The following is a 22,505-nucleotide window of genomic DNA, read 5'->3' as shown; positions in this document are numbered from 1 at the left end:
GCAGGCTGTTAATTACAATTTCTGTGTAATTGCCACAGTGAAATTGACTGGGTTTTCCCAGGCCACATCATACATATGATCTGAAATTATGTATAGCCAGACTATAAATAAGCCAAACCAGGGGTACTATATTGGTGATCATATTCTATAAAAAGTTGTACAGTCATTAGCAGTAATATATTCAGGATTTTCATGACAATTAAAATAGAGTAGATATAAATTAGAGATAATTTGCACTTTTGTAGGTGTTAATCCTGCAAGCGCTCTCTTGTAGATACTGTTTATATCGAGTGACTGTGGCATACCATCAGCTGACTGATTCGCCACAACCGAGTTATTATTATGTTTCTTTTTTTTTTAAGTGATATAAACAGTGTACATTCACACACTTATGTTTTGGGGAATTGGGAGGCATTGTTTATAGCTACAAAATAATTATTTTGATATTGAGATATTGTGTGCAATTTCTCTTACTGGTTTTATACCGTGTATTAACACAAAGTATTTATCTATGATGTGTGTTTAATGTGCATTATCAGTGATAAAAGCAAACGAAGGACAAAAACGGTCAAAAAGAGTTCAGAGCCCAAGTGGAACCAGACGTTTGTGTACTCACATGTGCACCGGCGGGACTTCAGAGAGCACATGCTGGAAATCACAGTGTGGGACCAGCCGAAAGTTCAGGAAGAGGAAAGCAGTTTCTTAGGAGAGGCAAGTAAAACACACATATACATAATCCACATTCATACTGTGACTTCCCATATTAAATTCCCATCTTATTTCCCTAAATCAAACACAGATTCTGATTGAGCTGGAGACCGCTTTGTTGGACGATAAGCCTCACTGGTACAAGTTGCAGACTCATGATGTGTCTTCTATTCCACTGCCCCATCCCTCACCTTACCTGCCCCGGAGACACACCCACAGTGACAGTCCCACTAAAAAGTTGCAGCGTGAGTGAAGGATAAGAATTCTAACACACAGTATATGTGCATGTGTGCTAGTAGTAGTAATTAACGACATCTTGACTTGTCTTGTATTTTTTGAAGACATTTTGCTGCACATCTAAGCAGCTTTATTAGTTTTTTACAGGTAGGGGCTCAACATGGCTCAAACATTTACAACAGACAGTGTTCATTTACTGTAACACACTATGACTTATACCAATTCACTAATGGAAACCTTATTGGATATGCTTCAAATTGGTAATAAGCTATAAAAGTCTGCATTCTCCTGTTAAATCCCCTGTTAAGTTTTTGTGATGAACCAATAAACAAATAATAGAAATGAAGGGGGAAAAGATGTTTGCATAAGTGTATACACTGTTTTGTAAAGGGTATGTGACTGTGCTCAGTATGACCAGTCACATTGTTAAAAAGTTACTGTCATACACCTGTAATCAGTAAAGCAATTCTGTTTCATGTTAGTACTGTACGAAGCAATTCAAAATGTTTTGTAAATATTGTGTCTATTTATTAAAGATTAATAAATTCCGAGAAATTAGGTGAAATGAGACCAATTTATCATGTTGCAAATAGGTACATGTACATCTCTCTTAAATGGACACTTTGGTTAAATTTGGTTGTATTATAGTGGTCAACAGAAGCACAGATATTGAAAATACCAGTTTAAAACCCCCATTTGTGAAATGTTTTAGAGGTAGGATTTGTGGTTGGGCTCTTTCTTATGCCATTCTGCTAATGCACAAAGACGCCAAGTAATGATACAGAAAGCCTCTGCCAGAAATCTGAGGTACTTTCCAATGATTGTATTTGTATTAACTTAATTTTGCTAATGCATGCTGGAGATTTTAGTGAGCAAACTTTGACAGAGATCAACACAGAAAACTATAAATTCTGCCAAAATGCAGTGCATTAAAGAATATCACATCACCTGATACATAACATATTACAACTTTCTGCCCTGCCAAAATACTTTCTTCAAGACAAACTGCATTTTTATTAACTCTGAACTATTCAACCAGATGATCATTTTGAAAAAAATCTTACACTTATCAGTCATTTGGTTGACTACTTTGTAGTGTATATAGAGAATCGAATTGTATGCAGAGAATATAATTGCATTCATGCAATCACAACTGGCACGAGGGGTGATTGCGACCGGTCGGATACAGAAATGCAAATGGATATTCATCTGTTCTTAATTCTTCCATTTAAGAAAATCTATCACTTTTATTCACGTGTGCATGTGCTCATATACAAATGTTTCTGTTCTATCCATCTGTCTTGTGTATGTATCAATTTGTCTGTTTCTGTGGTGTCTGTGTGTATATGTGTTTTTGTGTGTATGTCTGCACAGGCTCTCAGCGCATCACAGAATCAGATTATGATGATGGTATTGGCGTAGTGGCTGCAGGTGGGTGGGGGGCATGGCGCCAGTAACCTCTACACTAATACTGTGATTTGTGCAGTAGAATACCAAACGAGAGAAGCAATGGGCTTTCCTTCCCTACCAAAAGGATCTGCTGGGGTTTTTTGTTTTGTTTTGTTTTGTTTGGAGACAATGCAACATGATGTGTCAGGCAATGTCATAGATTTAGCATGCAATACACCATCGCATATACTTTTGTCTCATATATTTTTTTGTCACAAGTACCCAATCAATTATTGTGTACCATTAGAAATTTTTGCCTTCTCCATGGATGTTTTGTCTCCAGTGCTTTTCTCCAGTAGCCAAGTAGACTTTTAACCACGATGCACAGTGTACGAGAAGAGAAAGAGAAAGATGAAAGCAAAACGAGTGAATAAAAAGTGCAGGAGAATGATCCTCTCTACAGTATTCAATTTGCTCGCTCTTCACTGTGCATGGTGGTGTCGTTTCATCCTTGTTACCTTGCTTTCATTCTCTTCCATTCTCCAGCACATCTGTTATGACTGTGAGCTTTGCAAAGCTACAAAACAGACATTAAATTGAGTACATTAAATTGTTTCAAGTCTGTAGCCTTGAGCAAGAGTCCTAAAAGTAGTGATTAGGAAGACAGTCCAAATGTAATGTAGAAATTTATAGTCTTCTTTCTATAGCCAAGAGTATTGAGTTTTGTAATTGCTTGGAGCTCAGCAGTAAGTCTGTGCAGTTACTGTAGCTAGTGCTTGTTTGAGCAAAATAGACCTAAAACAAATATAAAACTGAGAAATCATTTGTAGTGTATGCCACAAAGTGTCTCATGAGTGAATATTGATGCTGGAAAACTATAGAAATGAATGAAGAAGTTATTTACTATATTTTTGCATGAATATTTTATTATTAAATTGATTTGTGCTTAAATATCTTTCTTTGAAAATCAGTCATTTTCTCCCCAATAGAACATGTTTCATGTGTTTTTGGGTGCTTACAGCTGCAGAAAGTCGACCAAGAGAAAAGGAGAGGGAACGAGGGAGAGAAAGGGAAAGAGAGAGGGAGAGAGAGCGGACTACACTCGAGGTTCCTGAGCAGCAGAGGTCGACACATCATCGCTCTCGCTCAGTATCGCCTCACAGGGAAACAGAGAGCAGGGCAAGATCACGGCCTGCAAATGTTCCCATGCAGAGGTAAGACAGAACATTTAATATGAGCATGTGTTCACAAGTCAGGCGGTCAAGTGTCCACATAATTATTTTTTTGTCATGTAGTGTTCTTAAACTAATTTCTCTATTGATTTTGGCTTACACTATAGTTTTTAATTTTTTGGTTCACCAGAAACCACAAAGGATACAAACTTTAGCACTTTAATGAACCCAAAAAGCTGATGTTCCTGGTTTTCAGTTTTCAAACAATGTTTTCAAAAAACAATTTTATATATTCTGTAGATAATAACGTGTGTAATTACCTAATTATAAAACACATCAAATACTGAAATACTAAAAAAATCCTTATAGAATCCCCTGAAAATTTTCTTTCTGAAAGCATGTTGCTGGCCAAATTCTCACATTTAGTTGAAGATAATGAGAATGGCGTTAAAGTATGATAGCACTATTTAGCTAAAGAGTAAATAAGTAGTCTGCTAAATGCCGTAAACGAGTAGTAGTAGTAGATTAACAAGAGTGAACAGCAGCTAGCTTAGCTTTTCCTTAGCATAGGAGCAATGGAAATTTGTAACACGAATTTTGGAGTTCAGTACTGTAGAACTATTTTAAACTACGGTACATATAGTACTTATGCACCAAACTTTTCATCATATTCTGCTGATTTTGCAGCTACCACAGCTTTTTCATCTTCCCTCTCCCTCCCTTTCTCTGCTAGTGTTTTTTTCTATTTTGTGAGAGATGGAGAGAGCCAGAAGAATGGGCTTTTTCCCAACTCAATTAATTGAGTGCCTTTTGAAAAGGCAGAAACAGTTAGCTTGACATCAATGTCAAGTCTTGTGTTGTGTTTCAAGCCAGACCAGTGCTAAAGAGGTTGGTACACTTGGTTGATTAAAGTGGCCCAGATTTGCTTATTTTCATAGAAAGGGTTAACATGACAAATGGTCAAATCAGAAATCTTTTCTGACACAGGTTTATCTCCTTTATGCACCACTAAGTAGCTTACACATTCCTTAACAATTAATGATAGGATTTTTAGAAAATGATATCATGCATTGAAAGGAAAACCAAATTGTTTATAGCATCATAGAAGTGTGCATAGACCAAACACTTCAATATACAAAAGGCTGTGGCCAAAAAAGTGTACAAAAATATATATAAAAAAACTCAGACAAACCTTTGTGTAGCGTTTTAAAATGGCAGTTTGTTAAGCAGTAAAAATATTGGAAGAGGCAATTCAGTACTCCCTTGAGTGTGGTGGGAACATGACCCTATTATCCACACCTGTGCTTATAACCATATGGGCTTGTCAAAAAATGTGTTAACATTTGTAAACAAGTAAGCTGTCTCTGTCTTTGCAGGAGTTTGGATGAGGCACAGCATAGCCGCAGGTCTCGTTCACCCACCCGCTATCATGAGCATGGTCGTGTACAAGAGAGAGAATATGTGGATGACAGGTAAAGACATGCTTATGCTTGGACAACTAGTATTTCCTTACAGTAATATTTCCCAGTCTTGGTCTCGGAGGAGCCTCTGCTCATTTACTAGACAATCATTGATCCTGTTAACCAACTAATTAACCAACTATTGCTGTGTTTCAGCATGGTGCACATGTAAGAACATCTTGTGTGTATATGATTTCAGAATGTTAAACATTTTACAGATACAGAAAGTTTCAGTTCTTCTGCAGTTTCTGCATTTGCTACACATTCATCAAGAAGGAAACATCAGTAGCCACTTTTTCTATTCACAGTTTGACAGATTGACATTTATGAAATGTTGCTTTTGGTATAGACCTGTGCTTAATGTATTTCTCCAACATTCTCCAGAAAGACTTTTTTCACCAAAGGCTACATTCATCCTAAACTCACCAGGTTACATGGCTCCTAACATGCTGCTAGCTAATTTTGTCCAGAGAAAGCAGGCTAAATTGCGGGCCTCTATCAAGTTTCATGTTACTGCGGTTCAAAAGATAATTACAGTCTGCACCAGGTCCTATTATACCCATGCACTCTCTTTTTGTTTGCTGGTTTATTGCTTTGTTTGTTTGTTTACCCCCTCATGTGTCACCCATTTACATGGTAATTGCAGTGAGGTCATCTTGATACACAGATCAGTGCGGGGTAGGAGCGCAGAGTGCCTGCACATCACAAGGTAAAGAAAAAACTCCGGGATAGATATTTCTAAGGATAAATATTATTTTTAATTTATTTTTACCATAACTTTAGTAGTTATTTTTTTCCATCACTTTATAAACTGTGGCTGATTAACTCTTCCGATTGGAAAAAAAAAGATCTATAGTGGTATGCCTGGCCTTTTAAGTGTTTTTAGGTTGAATGTACTTTATGTATATGGCATAGATGCTGTCATGTTCTTTCTGTATACTGTGTATCTTTTTCGAATGTTTATATTCAACCTCTCTCTCCCCATTCAGTATTATACAATGCAGTATCTTAATGACAAGAGCCATTAGCAGTGGAACTTTCTAGTCCTTACTGGCTCTATGCCTCAAAGACAATGGCAACAATCATTATACAGTAACAGTTTAGTTAATTTCCAAATATCAGTCATTACAGTGTTATTATAACACACTTATTTTACTTAGTGTCTGACCTTATTCATTACACAACTCCACATAGGTAGCCTGGCACTATTTATTAAACTATGCATGAATTATTATTATTTTTTTTACACCTGATTTTTCATCGTCTTAAGTTATTTTATTGAGTCTACCATGTCTTGCATGCTTTGTCCTTTCTCTGAACTTAAGAATACCTGTATAGCAGCAGAAATCATAAGTAGGTTAGAAGTAGATTATCCCCATAGCTTAGTCAAGATGGACAGAAGCAGTCATCATTATCTAAACTATTGTTTGTATATAGTGCCTTGCATTAGCATTCACCTTATTCACCCCTTATTTTTTTCACTTTTGAACACAATACTGAAATTGGACTTAATTTGATTACACTCACCGTGTAGTGTACACACTAACCTGTACACCTGCTTATTCATGCAATTATCCAGTCAGTCTGGCATATTTCAGAAATCGCTGATTTCCCCCAGCAATTTCAATAGTGTCAACAGAATGCTTCAAAAAGCATTGAGGAACAGTTTAGTGGGCAGATGTAGGAGAAGAAGAAGTTTATAGTAGCTTAAATGAACACTGTTTATAATTGTGGTGTGCAGAAAAGCATCTCAGAGTGGATATACATTTTATTGACTACAATGAAGACTATATCAGGTACAGTGGGTACAGAAACACCAAAATCTTTAGCATTGCCTATTTTTTTATCTTTCAACTGTCCAGTGTTGGTGAGCCTGTATCCACTGAGTTTTGGTAAACCTTCTACCAATACAGTTGAGGCTAAATTATGTACGTACACCTTAACCAAAAACAGACATATGTTTTGTCATCATACTTTTTTCGTATGTTCAGATAATTAGGGGATCAATGGTCGTTTCCAAAAAAAATCAATACAAGAACATTTATATTTAGATTATATTTACTACATCACCTTTTTAATTAGTACAATTAAAAAAAATTTTGGTATATGATGGCATGGCATGGTTTATGCTTGAGCTCTTGACCATTGTTTAGTTTCTTACAATATTTTGCAAGAAATGTTTTCCTGACAGAAGCAATGTATCTCAGTTAGGTTTCTAGTTCTGGTTTGTACCACTACAAAATGCAAAAAACAATGGGTGAATACTAATGAAAGGCACTGTATAATCAAGTTAAAGCTCAAGGATCATGCCTTTTTTCCAACAGGCTTTATTTCTTTCTCATTTGCTTAGATTTGCCATGATGAAATCCATTCTTCTTTTGTTTTGATCTAATATTATTTGCTTGTTCTTTTGCATCTTTTTTGTCTTTTTTGACGTCCTTCCCTTCTCTCCGTTGGATGGCATGTTGTGACCCTAGTGATCTGCAGCCCCCTCTTGACAGGGTTAGAAGTGCTAGTACCAACTGTCTGAGACCAGATTCAAATTCCAATTCACCCGATCGAGAAAGGTACTCGACCCCATTCATTGTCCCTACGTTTTGCTGTTTTGACAGATCACGTCTATTTTTCACAAATGTGTGTGCATTACATAAATAATCATCTTTGCGGTGCTGGTTTGTCATTTGTAATTCATAGGTGTTGTTATTTTACAGTATGACCATATTAAAATGAATGAATGTCAGTATACTGTGTAAAGGTTGTATTGTGCTGTGTAGATTGTGTTGTGTTTAGTATTGTCAGAGCAGACTTGAGTGTCCCCTGAGTGTTTGATTTAATGTTCTATACACCGAGTCTCCGTCTCTGTCCTGACTTGCCATGTCTCTTTCACATTCTCACCTCCAATCTCGTGGGGTGTGTTGGACACACACTCTTTTAGGAGCACGCAGTCTCTCCCCCGCATCAGACCCACCAGCCCCAGGATCCTTATCCAACACGCCTCCCCTGAGGATGACAGGTACCGACCCTGTCCCCCCGGCCCCTCCGCTAACCCTAAATCCTCTCCTCTCCTGTCCTAATTGCCGCTGCCCAAGGGCTTAGCTACACTCTCACTTCATGTGCCTTCTAGCTAAGCCTCTGCTTTAATCCTTACTGGTGTTTGTGTTTTAGATGTATTTTGGTATTTGTCCAACCTGTGGCTTTTTAAATTCACTCTGACCCCAGACCCCAAAGCTGGCTTTGTTGTAATTGCTCTAGTTTATTAGAGTGGAGTCTTTTGTGAGCTTCATGTCTAAACTGTTCTCCCCTTTGCTGTTTTCATTTATATATTAATACCTTGACCATGTGCAGATCATGTCTTATATTTTATTTTCTACAGGCACATTGTAAGTTTGATGGATGTTGAGAGACATTTGGAAGTAAATTAAATTTTTGTAGAGGTTGTGCTGTCCATGTTTGTGGGCACTTGATCATTACACCCATAAGCTGCATGTCCAACTGTTGCCACAAACTTGTGAAAAGCAATCAGTTATATAGGATGTCTTTAAATGCTGTTGAATTACGGTTTCTTTTCACTGGAACCAAGAAGCCCAACCCTGTTCCAGCATGACAGTGCAGAGCCTTCTCATCTGTGGCTGAAATCCCCTCTACCTCACTCCAAATCTCTAAAAACAGAAAGGGCAGAAAATTATAACAGAAAGGGCAGATGCTACATCTGGACTGAGAGGTTTAAAAAACATTCATATAATGTTTCATATCACAGAGTTGTTGAACGCGCACTTCTATTTTACCAGAAATGATGGTGATATATTTTATGTCACTGTCGTTCTTACAATAGTTCTGGCATCAAATGTTATGATGATGGCTCATTATCATTTATGTAGTAACAGCTTACACCAAGACTTTGAGGGCAGACAGTCCACATAAACTTTTTTTTTCTTTTTTTTATGTGTATAATTATAGAAATGTTGACATTTTCAGTAAGAAGGTTATTTAGTTTTTCTGGGGAGAGTCTCCTTTCTTATCGCTCTGTGACAGGTTAAAAAAACTTAACATTTTCCACCATGAAAAGTCATCAGAATGGAGGATTTGGTGATAACATGAGCTGCATAAAGTACAAGAGTGAGAAAAAAACTGACTCATACTACCCAATAATCTAATCCAATAAACACGAAAAAACACATTTGACAAGGTACGACAATGCTGAGGTGACTTGTTTTACTTTTCTACACCCTGCAGTACCCCAAGCAGTACATAAGCAGATTTTTATTAACTTGATTTTAAACACACGTTTATTTAGTGTATTTGTGAAAGCCTATTGTTCAAATTCAGATCTGATAAATAAGTATGAAATATTTAAGTGAATAATGAGTGTATATATATATATATATATATATATATATATATATATATATATATATATATATATATATATATATATATATAGAATGTGTTATAGTTTATTAAATTCTTCACAGATGTTCATAAAAGTAAAAAAGATACTTTCAAAATTTTCAAATGATGGTCAAGCACCCATATGAATATTGATCATTTTTCTTTATGAATGTCTGTGTATATATATATATATATATATATATATATATATATATATATATATATATATATATATATATATATATATATATATATATATATATATATATATATGTAAAGTTTATAGCTCATAATTTCCATTTCACTGCACATTTTGCTTGCCTTTAAAGTGTAACTTAAAAGGGAAGCCTTGTCTTTCATCCATTCTGTAACCATTTTCTGTGGGTTTGTGTGTTTGTCTTTTCATCTCACTGTCATCCACGTGTCTCTGACTTGATCACACGCATCAGCTGGATTTTGGAGCCTATTTTTCCTACTCAGGAGACAGTATACCACCTCAGTGCAAGGCCGGGGGCACAGAGGTATACTGGCCACACAGAGGAGAATAAACGATATTATAAATTTTATTCTTGTTATAGTCTCACACAAACACACACACACACATACACATACACACACACAAACAATATTACACAAAATTTTCTTTCATCATTATCATTTCCTCAGTGCTTTCCTCTCATCCTTTCATTTCTGTTTTGCTTTAATCATTTACAAATCATAGGCACCCAGGAATTCTGGACAAGCCTAGCTTTCAGAAACCTGGCAAGAAAAAATCGGATAGTGAACGGTAAGGAGTCATACACCACCATACCTTATTTTTCATTATCACCCAATGATTTTTCATTACATACTACACAATACACAAATCAGTGCTCTCCATTTATATTATATCTCTATGTGGAGCTCTTGTTTTAGGTTAATGATAAGATGGCCATCTTAGCTTTTTGACTGTGTCAACTGTTTTTGCTTTATTATTTTTGCAAATTGTTTAGTTCAGTAATATATTAACACATACAATTTTATTAATATTTTTCAACACGAAAAATGTGATGGATTTTAGAGTTGTAATAATGGCCATGTTTGTCATTACTTCACTGCTACTCATGTCAGTATAAATGGGTTTGTCTGCTCTTAGCTTGTCTGTGCTTTGCTTTAATTACTTTTTTTGTTGTTTGGTGTCATTTTTTGTTTATTATTTTCTGGTCTGAAGAACGTATCTATCTCTAGTGTATAAGGCTTGAGAGGAGATGGAGGTATACCTACCAATCCACTGGGTAAGGTAACATGATTGGTGTTACAATAGCCCTAACTCAGCATTAGTGTGAGTTCCTCTAATCCAGAACTGCAAGCTGCAAGTCATTTTTTCTTTTTCTGCATTACCTAATTTTGCCTATTGCTGTATGGGTCCTGCTAATAACTGTAGAATGTCCTGGATTTGTTGCTACACATTGTGGGTCGCATTCTTTTTACCTGCACTTTCTACAGTTTCTGAATCTTAACACCTTTTCTTCTCCTCCTCATTGTACTCATTTTAAGGTCCAACTAACTAAGGCTTAAGCAGATATGGGTGCAGTATCGACATAATAATATTTAATTGAAAGAATGTGCTGTTTCTTGTTGGGTGTGTGTATATAAGAAATTACATATGTCTCTCTCTCTCTCTCTCTCTCTCTCTCTCTCTCTTTATATATATATATATATATATATATATATATATATATATATATATAATGTAAATAAAAGGCTGGTTATCGATTAAAATATTTAATCACGATAAATCGTATAATTGTTGTAAGTTAACTCGTGATTCATTTGCAACTTAATCTCACAATAATTATCTATTCTAAATGTACCTTTATTGAAAATCTTTTTAATTAGTTTAGTTTAAAATACTTTAATCAACATGGCCATGGACAAATATGGATGCTTTATGCAAATTTATGTTTATTATTAGTGAAAACATACTCAACATAGAGCATGAAAACAAAATATTCTTGTTAATGTTGTAAAGTAATCATTAATTATGGTGTTTAAAATCACGTAAATCATCAGTACACCAAACAAAACTATTTCTATGTTTCCACACTGACGATTAATGACATGATACCAGAGAAGCTGTACCTGTTCTAACTTTCTTAGGGAGTACATAATCAGAGACTATTTTTGATGTTTCAAAGTGAATTGGTTTATTAACAGTAGACATTTGAAACTTTCTATACATATATTTATTATGTCTGTGAGGCAAGTATTCAATAAGATTTAATTTGTGTTGGTGACAGAGACGGAAGAGACCGCAAAACAGATTTATTTTACAAAAGCACAGCATTGTGTATTTGTGTCTAAATATAAAAGTAGAACCTCACAGATTTGAATGATGTATTGCTCTTATCTGTACGATCAAAAAAGATTTTAAAGTATTTAAAGTTTGTTTCGCCGTCGTGAGAAAAGAAAATGGCACAAAATGCGTTGGCGAACCCCAGAGGGTTAATTGCCACATGTGTGCATCATGGCAGATTTTGGTGCTGATTTGAGACTTGGCACATCAGTAAAAAATGTTTTTATAGATTAATACATATATATATATATATATATATAAATAAACTTTTTTTTTTTTTTTTTTTTTACTGAAAAAATCTTAATCATGTGCATATATCCAAAGACTATTTCTTCTTTTTTTTTTTCCTTTGTTTCCTTTTCCATCATTTGTAGGGTTCATCCACATGCCAGTACGGCATACACTTCATCGGCAGGAACTTCCTCGTCAGCACGCAGAGGCCGACAGTTACCCCAAGTCCCAGCTAAAAGCAGTAGTGTAGAACAAGGTATAGCACAATGCAATACATGTTTTTTTTTCCTCTTTTTTTTTCATTTTTATAAATATCATTGCTGTGACCATGACCTTGAATATTTTGAAGATTTCATTGTGGTATGAATAAATAACACATCTAAAATTAAAAGTGTTTTTATTTGTAATGTATTTTCTATGTACTGTCAACTGCTTATGTTTCAGCCCTTGCTTCGGAGGAGCGAACACGGCAGATGAAGGTACATTCCTTTAGGACAGCAGCTCCCTCCAGTACCAGCCAGGACATGGAGAGGGCGCTCAAGAACAAAAGAGAGGTAACCTCTCCTGTCTTTACACACTATTCGTCAGGCCCATTTTCAAAAGGGATTCATCCTTAGTATTTACAAATAGCATTATAGATTTTCAATTATTTATTTATTTATTTACTTTGTTAGTTAGTTATTTTGCCCCTACTTTGAATTTGTTTTTCATTTCTTACAGCTGTATAAAGAGCAGCGAAGGAGCTGTGATAATGTATCCCATAAATCCTCAGACAGTGATGTCAGCGACGTGTCAGCCATCTCTCGTGCCAGCAGTGCCTCAAGGATAAGTAGCACCAGCTACATGTCCATCCAATCAGAGCGGCCCAGGGGTCATTTTAGGTCAGTCTCTCTCTCTCTCTCTCTCTCTCTCTCTCTCTCTCTCACACACACACACACACACACACACACACACACACACACACACACACACACACACACACACACACACAACAACACAAAAACACAACAAAGAAACTACACAGCTTTTTTGTTCAAAAGTTGAAAATCATCAAAGGTTACATACAGTAGGCATAGATTAATATCAATGTCTTCTCCCCCACACATTTCTAAATAATTCTCTGGGGCCTTTTGTGGCCGTATGTCTTCATATGGGATTCAAAATATAAATATTTCTATAAAACCAACAGTTAGAATTCTCATATCTCTCAGCATATTTTTTTATCGTTTGATTAAAAAAAATAATGATGCAGCATAAAACTCAGAATAAGAGTAATTCCCTGGTTACTTATAATCATATTTTAACCTTAGCATCATTACACATTATAATACCATCTAGTGTAAATAAATATTAAGCATATGTAGTATTTATTAACAATTATAAAAACATTCTTAATTTTCTAATTATGACAGGAATTATTTATAGAATATTATTAGAGCTTAATGGGGCATTACTAAAATATGATGATTAATACTTCTAGTATTAAGACCAATTACTTCAGACCAAATAAACAAGGTATTGGGTCACCTGGCATTTCCAGCTATATGTGGATATGGCTTAAATGGGTTGGAGTGCAAGATCCTACTGTAAATGGCCTTGTTGAAATTGTGACGGTTCAGCAACCTTAGTTGTTGGAGAAAAGACCTAAAACCTAAAATCCTTAAAATCTACCTTCCCATATATTGACAGTAGAATGATCAGGACAGAGAGCATTTGCCAACTTCATGGAATATTTCAATTGTTTCTCTCTTTGTTTCCCAGCCGCCATGTTCACCCATCCAGCATGTTGAAGAGCACGAGTGTGAGTGGTGAAATCTTTACCCTGGAGCGGACAGATGGCAGCCAGTCAGACACGGCTCTGGGAACACTGGGGACAGGAGGGAAGAAGCGGCGCTCCAGTCTTAGTGCTCGTGTGGTAGCCATTGTGGGTATTCCCTCACGACGCAGTAGGAGCACCTCTCAGCTCAGCCAAACAGGTGTGAGGTCCACACACTCACACACCTTCCAATTTCTTTACATTTTGTTTTAAAGTGATATCAGGGAGGTCAAGCTGTTTCATTTCATCCTTGGTGTCAGGGTTTACCTGTAAATGTATCAGTAGAGATTTAGCTGGACTTGATTTGTCTGGTTTAGACACAACAGTTGAAATAATGAGATTACAAACTGATTAAATAGAACTTAATCAGATTTTAGAGAATGTGTTAATTAAGGTGCATCTTATTTGAGTAAGATGTCTTACAAATGAACATACAGATCTTGTGAGCCCTAAATGCACGATCACTTGCATAAAAGATGTAGTGGGTAAAACATATGCAATAACTGAGTTTATGAAATGTTCTAGAAAGTTATATTTCTAGTAACTAGTAAATAAGTAGTGAGTTGTAGTAAGTTATAAGTAACAAGATATGGTTTAAGAAAGACAGGATCATGTAAGAATATTAAGAATGTGATGACGCATGAGACCTTTACATTAGCAACTGCAGAGCTAGTTAAGGTAGCAGTAGTAATCTGTCTTTGTCTCCTTCTTTATTTTGTATACCCTTGCTCTAGTGGCATTTGGTAATTGCCCCATACCCTTTGTCATTACCATAGAACGGATAGACCTATAAGCCTGTGAGCTAAAATGTAGCATTTTTTTCTGTAACACTGGCAGGATTTAACTTTGTAAGCTCGAGATGAACCTGGATCCTAATCAGATCTAATGCAGACAAATTCCTTTGAAGTTGAATCTGATATCTTTTAAAATCCCATATTTTAAGCTCTGACTATTTATGGTTTAATAAATGGATATCAGAAAAAAGGAACAAATTAAAAAAGGATGGTAGAAACAAAGTTATTGGACCATGCAACTGCCAAGCTCCTGGACAATAACTTAAAAGGCCTATCAGATGATAAATCAGATCGAGTAGCAGAGGTTCTATAAATCAGTATTTTAAAGAGCTGCAATGGTGTACAGCAACTTTTTTTGCTCTCTGTAGATTTCCATTGGTAATTTACAAAGAAAATCTTTTATTCTTCCTATATATTTCTATTTTTAGTCAGATAAGTGATACAACTCTAATACTCAATTTAAATTTCATTTAATAGTATATCAGTAAACATTGGAAACTTGCTTTCATTTCCCTGTGTCCATGTAGGTTTCCTTTAGGTTTTCTAGTTTCTTTTCTTCAACCATAGACATAGCAGTAGGTGGCTATGAAAAAATTCTACTTTTTTTTGTTTAACACACATAGTAGCATTGTGCCCGGTGTCGGACTGGCATGTCATTGAGGGTGTGTTCAGCGTCACACCCAGTGTTTGAAGGATTGGCTCCTGATCCACAATGACCCAGATCTAGAAAAGTGGTTAGTGAAGAGAATAAATAACTTTTGGAAAGTTAGTTAAGGTTTTAGTTCAGTATTTGCCAGGCTTTTATTTCCGTTTACCTCTAATTAATCATATAAACAGGTTTATGTGTACCTCTCAACAGAACCAGCAAATAGTAGCACATGAAAAGTGTGACATACCTCAATTGTATTTAACACCCAGTCAGTACGACTTTAGGATCTGGCATATTCCAGTTATCTGCAATCCATCAAAAGACCATAAATAATGAACACAGCACACCATGCTATCCAGCAGGAGATGGTTCTACTCAACGTGTCCAAAGCATCTTGTCTCAGACAGCAATATTTCCTCTTGAATAAGTAAGGCCAGCAGTGGGTAAAATATATTTTTTTGACAAAAAGGGCTATTGTATATTTATTTTTTCCCTCCAAACATGCACCAATTCTCTGTTAGTGTCCTTTGTCCTTCATGTGAGTCATTTTATTTAGCAATCTGACTAATGAGTAATGTAAAGGAAATGTTTACTATTTCTATGTAGAAGCAGCAAATAAGAAGACAAAAGGCTCAAGTCAGATCCAGAGGAGTCAGGAGACAGGCATGGCAGTGGAGTATCCCCGCAATGCAATGGCTCGCCAGGCCAGTCGCGAGTCCACTGATGGCAGCATGAACAGCTACAGCTCTGAGGGGAAGTCAGTATCATAACACACCCACTGCAATTTCTATTTTGATTTCTGATTCTCTATGCCAGATGTTCTCAGCCTGTGAATCTACAATTATAAATACCACAGATGACCTAAAGGCAAATTCAAACTATTCATGCATTAGGCTTATTATTATATAAAATTATACTGTAAAATTTCAGCCATTTTTTAGAGTTAGAGTGCTTTTTATTCCTGAAGTTAAAATACATTTGACTACACATTGACCGTATTTATAGGCCAACTTGTTTAAAAGGTTTTTTAAATTATTGAGATTTGGATTAAACCTGGTCTAAACAGTGAAACCCCTTGATTAATATACAAACTCAATAATAAATATAATCATAATCTTGACAGTGGTGAGTCTCTGAAGCACACTTTTTCTATGACAACTGAAGTTTAAAGATTTTCAAGACCACCACAGTGGTTTTTTTCGTGAAATGTACAAAGAGTAAGAATGTCTACTGACTTTTTGACCTGGTGTCATATGTGTGTTTCGGATCGAGGGTGTTGTGTAAATCTTGTGGACAGATGTGTTGTTCAGAAGATAAGCTCATGGAAAAAGAGCTTAAGGTGGGCTATTTTTGCACTGATTTGCACACTTAATATGTCCATTGTTTTAGCAGCTCAGATTTTGGGGCCAGATGGAGAGCATTCTACCCCTCTAATAATTAAAATATCTATCATCTGTGGAAATGGGCCTCAGCAGGGTTTTAGACTGAGCACAGAACAGAACAGCTATTGCTCACTGCAGAGTGGAATGGCCGGTCACACCGACCCTCAGCAATCCAACTCGGAGCCGGACAAAGTGCAAAACTGAAGCGACAGTGTGATTTAAAGTTAATTGCACATTGATTCGTATGAAATAGGGGTATCTCTTATATGGTAGCATGACAAGGGCTGGCACTGCTTGCAGACATTCCAGTTGGAGTTAGCTCATGGAAATTGTGCTGGTCTCAAAGGAAATATCGCCTGTGTTTGAGGGGCCGCAGCACAGGACGTGGTTTACATACCGCACTTAATAAAGGTCTGCTGTTCACAAATGTACAGAGTTCAACTCTCAACCTTTTCTAATGCATTGTGTATTTCATTAGTGGCAGGGATGAAATTACAGTAAATATATGCTAATAATCTTAGTAATTTCATTAAAGAAGCATGCTGTTTGGGAATATCTTAGATACATTTAAAATCATTGTCTCACTCAACTATTTCTAGAATCTTAATTCACATTTCAATTCACTCATGTCTGGAGGTCTAAAACTGAAGAATTGTTTGTGTATGATCATGCTTTTATTTCTTCATTGGGACAAAATGTTCTCACAAGATTAGCTGTAGGCATAAACAATATATATTTTTTATTAACGTGTGTGTGTGTGTGTGTCTGTGTGTGTTTGTGTGTTATAGTCTAATCTTCTCAGGTATGAGGTTGGGGGCTGACAGCCAGTTCAGTGACTTCCTCGATGGCCTTGGACCTGCACAGTTAGTTGGGAGGCAGACACTAGCAACCCCCTCAATGGGTTAGTGTTCATTCCGGAGATTTGACTTAAAATTAAATTTGGCTTAATTACGAATAAATGAATAAAATTTACATGTGTACATTTTTACCAATCACAATACTGGCGTTGTAAAACAATAGAAAAATATTAATGTTAGTTACTGTGCACTTTAGGAGATGTTCAGATCGGCTTAATGGATAAAAAGGGACAGTTGGAGGTGGAGGTGATCAGGGCACGTGGCCTTACCTCCAAACCAGGATCAAAATCGCTGCCAGGTACTGTCTCTGTGATTTTACTGTCTCTGTGATTTTACTGTCTCTGTGATTTGATGATAGTGTTTTCTGTCCACAGCTCCATATGTCAAGGTCTACTTGCTGGATAATGGCGCATGCAAAGCCAAAAAGAAAACTAAGATTGCACGAAAAACCCTCGACCCATTGTATCAGCAGCCACTGCTGTTTGAAGAGAGTCCGCAGGGTAAAGTTCTGCAGGTAAGAAACAGAGGTAGAGGTGTATAATACTATCTGGCCTCTTTTGCATTGATTTTAAGCTTGTGTAAAATCGTGTTACAATCGTGTGAGATGTGTTTTCTCTGACAGGTAATAGTGTGGGGTGACTATGGACGCATGGACCACAAATGCTTCATGGGAGTTGCACAGATCCTTTTAGAAGAGCTGGACCTTTCTAGTACAGTGATTGGCTGGTATAAACTGTTTCCCCCATCCTCATTGGTGGACCCAACACTAGCTCCTCTTACTCGGCGTGCTTCCCAGTCATCACTCGATTCAGGGCCAACAGGCGTCAGGTCCTAGTGAACAGGAGAGAGAGGACACGAGATAAAACATGCCCGAATAGAGCAAAGGCCCATGGCAAAAAATAAAACGCCAGAGGGGCAGCCAGGAAGACGGACAGATTCACGATCAAAGCTTTGCTGGAGCCTGACAATCAATTCTCCTCTCTTTTATTTCTGACCTTTGGATTGCTGAGATTTCCCTTGATCCACTCTGCTCCTTACTGCATGTTCTGTTTGTTTTAGCCATGTTGCTGAGATGATGATGATGATGATGATGATGATGATGATGATGAGCAAGCCCAAATTAAAAGAGGGAATGACAAGCAGCTGAAAGCAATCCACTGTGGCTGACAGAGAGAGAGGTAGAGAGTGAGAGAGAGAGAGAGAGAGAGAGAGTGAGAGAGAGAGAGAGAGAGAGAGAGAGAGAGAGAGAGAGGAGCTGAACCGTGGTGCTGGTTGCCTGAGTGCTTCTTGCCAGTCAGTAACATTTAGTAGCTATTTTATAACCATATAAGGTGTGAGTAAGAGTATGTGAGACAGAGGTGTGATGCCGGATCAGTGAGACTGAAGACACCTTTGTCCCTCTCTTAGCCCAACTGTATAGGAAGCTTCTTTGCTGAAGGGTTAAAGGGCAAGGGCTAGTCTTCTCAGAGTTTCCCCTCCTCCTCACGAACAGTGAGCGCAGGGCCTCTCCTCAGGTCAGGCCTACATTAAAACCTTTGTCTGTTTACAGCAGTTACAATCGACTGCTTTGCCTTTTTTCTTTTTTTTTTTTACTTTCTCATGTAATTGTTACAGACACCTTGTAGAATGTGAACACATGGCTCAATTGGACAGTTGTGTTGTTTAAGCTTGAAGGAAGATGCAAACCCACACTCAGTAGAACACTGGGACTGAGGTTTATTTCAGCCTGGCCAGGAGATTATAAGAATGGCCAACTGACGTAAATACACTAATAATTCTGGCCGCCCAGGGTACTGGCCCTTAGATATACTTTGTGCTCTTGAGAGTAAATAGAGAACTGGTCACTAAGGACAGACACCGTGCACACGGGTAATAGCCGGTCACTTTATTTGACTTGGGTCATTGGGACCTGCCCATAAATGAATTTCTATCTAAGTAGAGTTATTTTGAAGCAAGCACAAATGCTTGATATTTTTAAACGAAATTTTAAAAGAAGATTATAACAGCCCAAAATTATCATTAGATATTTTTGCATTTTTTATTTTGTGGCAGTTTAAGTAAATATATATATATATATATATATATATATATATATATATATATATATATATATATATATATATATATATAAAATAAATTAATAAAGAAATCAAGTTCTCTTCCCGAGCATCTGGACGAACGTGATAGTAAGTGAGAGGTGGTTTAGGAGAAGGCCTGACACGGTGACCTCCCAAAACTCACCACCTTCTCTTCCCAACATGGGCAACAGCATGACTCTGGAACGTTCCAAGCTGCATGCACATTTTGTAAAACAAGACAGATGAGAAAAAAGAGACTAAAATAAATGTGTGTTAGTTCCACATACTGTAGGCCAGCTTGTATGTTGCATGTACTTGTACAGTTTGCTCGTACTTGATATTAATAGATTAACCAATAAAATGAAGCCATTCATTCCATGTGTGGGCATTTGGCCAAGTTCAGCCATGCACACAGCCCTCATTTTGGGGCAGAATGTCTATAAAGAGTTTTTGACTTATTTCCTTTTTTACCCTATGGATAAATAAGTTCTATTCTGTAGTACTGAGCAAACATGAGGCCCTAATTTTTTTACTGAATATGTTGGTGTTCTCTGTAGTCTACTTCTGTGGGGCTCGAACTAACCTAGATAATAATAAAAAATAATAAAAAAACAGAATGAAAATTTTATATATATATATATATATATATATATATATATATTTACAAGGTGGCCCCCTGTTAAAATGTTATTAACGCTCTGTCTCCTGGCTCCATTGAATGAAACAAAGGCTGAGAAAGGACACCTCCAGAGTTTTTGGTTCTTTCAGATATATGTGGCTATAAAATAATCACTATAATTGGGACCTCTGCTTATCTGTTACAGCATTAGAACAAAATCCATGAGATCCTGTTTTGATAAAAAATAAAAAAATAAAAAAATAAAAAGTTTACTTTTCATGTCCGTTATAACAGACCTTTTTTCCTTTGTCAGTATTACTCAAGGATACTGATTGTTTACAATTCATGTGTCCCACTGAAACAGAATAGAAAGTATTCACTGCAACATTTCTTGTTTGTACAACAGATGTTACTTAAATGATGTGTATGTTTTATATTCAAGAGTTCATTTTTATTATTTACAAATAAAAGACTGTGTGGAAAAACAACAGTGGCTCAGAAAAATGCATGTGTATGTTGATACTGCTACACTGAGCAGGATATGGAAATGGTTCATTACAGTCATACACTTTAACAAATGTTCTATTTTTTATTCTATAATTTTTAAGCACATACAATTATATAATTTATACCAATATATAAAAGTAGCAAAATACTTTATTTACTGAACCTTTTGGAAAAGAAATACATGAGCTTGTCATAGAAAGATCAGAAGCAGATGTATATAGTATATACAGTATACATATATGTGTACACAACATGATGATGAATGAGTTGAAAGTCTTAAAAAGTAGTTGCTATGTTTGCCAATTTACCTGATTGAAGACTGTTATAGAAGAAAAAATTCAAGTAAAGGGCATATCCATGGTCAGCCAATAAAACCAATAATAATTACTACAGCTGTAGATGCTCGTACTTTAAATATCGGATGTCAGAATACAATAGTTTATTCTGAATTCATTAATGCTACAATAATGTAATAATATCACAGTGTGTCACAAATGTACATTTGGAAAAGAACATACTGATGATATACACACTTATGGGCAAGTTTAATACCAAGACATGTAGACTTTTATAGACTTTTCAAAGTTTACACAGAATTATGCAGCTTAAATGACTATCCTTGCAACTTAGTGAACAGGAAAACATCTCAGAACACTCAAAGTAATTTGTTTTTGCAATTTGTGATACGCTAGAGTGAATTTAATGTAATTTATTGACTTGTTCTGCAATTGTAAACTATAACTAAGAACCCATTTATTATAAAATAAAAGCTAAGGTGTGTTTATTTGATTATGATATTAATTAAACTGAGTGTGACAAATTAATATCCATTAGTTTACAACCCAAAGCCCCCACCATGTGGACACAGTGAGTATTACACACGTCATTAATAATCCACTCACCTGGTCAACGTTTCAATTCACTGGAGATATACAGTACAAAGAGTGCAAAGAGATTCTTCTGGAATTGTAAGAGGTCCTTTTGTAATCTAATAACACAAACATAAAGATTTAAACCCAAAATAGCCCATAGTAACACTTTGTTAATTTTAATATTATGTGTGATTCCAATTTGTTAGCTAATGAATATTTAAGACATACTGAATTGTCTTCTAGCAATTACCCATTTGATGATCTGAAAATTGCTACCCAGCTCTCTATAATACAACAGCTACCAGCTGGGGAAGATGAGGGTTAGTGCTTCCTTGAAGACGCTTCACATATACTGTATGTGTGTACAGAGCTCACGGTTGTCTTGTATCTTGTTGTGTGACAGAGTACCCCAGACCCCTAACACCTCCCCCGGAAAGCACAGGCTTTGGCATGGATGGGATTCATACTCATGATTTTATAGTTTTAATATCATGATTATTGCTTTACAGGCATTAGCTCTGAATGTATTTTTATTAGAATGGTAATAGAGCACACCCTGAATATACTGCTATATTAAATATTGTCTAACATTCTATTTTTTTTATTTTATAAAGTAAATTTCATTTTACAATAGTTTTAGAATTCGTAGATAACAAATAAAATAATTTATATAACACCTCTACAGGATGAAACCATTTTTGGCCTTCTGAGATATTTTTCCATATGTTCCCACAGACTTGCTCAAATCATTTCCTACAGTAGTAGTATGTCAAACTGCTGAGCAGGTCCCTCAGCTCCTGTTGATGGATTTCCTCAGATTTCTTCAGCCCCAAAGGAGTTAGTATATACAACTCGTGTATACTCCTCCGACTTGTTCATTTTTATTTTTCAGTTTTCATTTTTTCAGTTACCCTAATAGTTAAAAATGTGTTGTTGGTCACAAAACATATTGAAGAAGCCTTTCAGTTGATCTGTATTTAGGGGTGATACAGAATAAATTCAGGTGCATT

At 36.2% G+C, this 22,505-nt stretch overlaps 1 protein-coding gene across 13 annotated transcripts in view; it reads left to right on the top strand.

Annotated features, from left to right (window-relative positions):
* LOC124398782 (regulating synaptic membrane exocytosis protein 1-like) overlaps window positions 1–20,604 on the top strand; it is a 62,845-nt gene extending 42,241 nt beyond the window's left edge. For 4 of the 13 annotated variants that reach the window (XM_046869142.1, XM_046869121.1, XM_046869132.1 and 1 more), the window contains 19 exons: window positions 540–711; window positions 800–953; window positions 2,320–2,376; window positions 3,356–3,548; window positions 4,883–4,978; window positions 5,613–5,675; window positions 7,444–7,533; window positions 7,902–7,979; window positions 9,805–9,876; window positions 10,077–10,142; window positions 12,065–12,177; window positions 12,366–12,475; window positions 12,642–12,802; window positions 13,683–13,897; window positions 15,787–15,937; window positions 17,351–17,463; window positions 17,616–17,717; window positions 17,794–17,933; window positions 18,042–20,604. In XM_046869142.1, the coding sequence (XP_046725098.1) occupies window positions 540–711; window positions 800–953; window positions 2,320–2,376; window positions 3,356–3,548; window positions 4,883–4,978; window positions 5,613–5,675; window positions 7,444–7,533; window positions 7,902–7,979; window positions 9,805–9,876; window positions 10,077–10,142; window positions 12,065–12,177; window positions 12,366–12,475; window positions 12,642–12,802; window positions 13,683–13,897; window positions 15,787–15,937; window positions 17,351–17,463; window positions 17,616–17,717; window positions 17,794–17,933; window positions 18,042–18,254 (2,359 nt within the window). In that variant the 3' untranslated portion in view covers window positions 18,255–20,604. The remainder of the gene's footprint in view (window positions 1–539; window positions 712–799; window positions 954–2,319; window positions 2,377–3,355; window positions 3,549–4,882; window positions 4,979–5,612; window positions 5,676–7,443; window positions 7,534–7,901; window positions 7,980–9,804; window positions 9,877–10,076; window positions 10,143–12,064; window positions 12,178–12,365; window positions 12,476–12,641; window positions 12,803–13,682; window positions 13,898–15,786; window positions 15,938–17,350; window positions 17,464–17,615; window positions 17,718–17,793; window positions 17,934–18,041) is intronic. The other 9 variants (XM_046869189.1, XM_046869226.1, XM_046869197.1 and 6 more) reach the window with 7 other exon arrangements.
* The last annotated feature ends 1,901 nt before the right edge of the window (window positions 20,605–22,505 follow it).

This window comes from Silurus meridionalis, chromosome 2 (genome assembly GCF_014805685.1).
Source record: "Silurus meridionalis isolate SWU-2019-XX chromosome 2, ASM1480568v1, whole genome shotgun sequence".
NCBI classification, from domain to species: domain Eukaryota; kingdom Metazoa; phylum Chordata; class Actinopteri; order Siluriformes; family Siluridae; genus Silurus; species Silurus meridionalis.
This window is presented reverse-complemented; position numbering and strand designations above follow the sequence as displayed.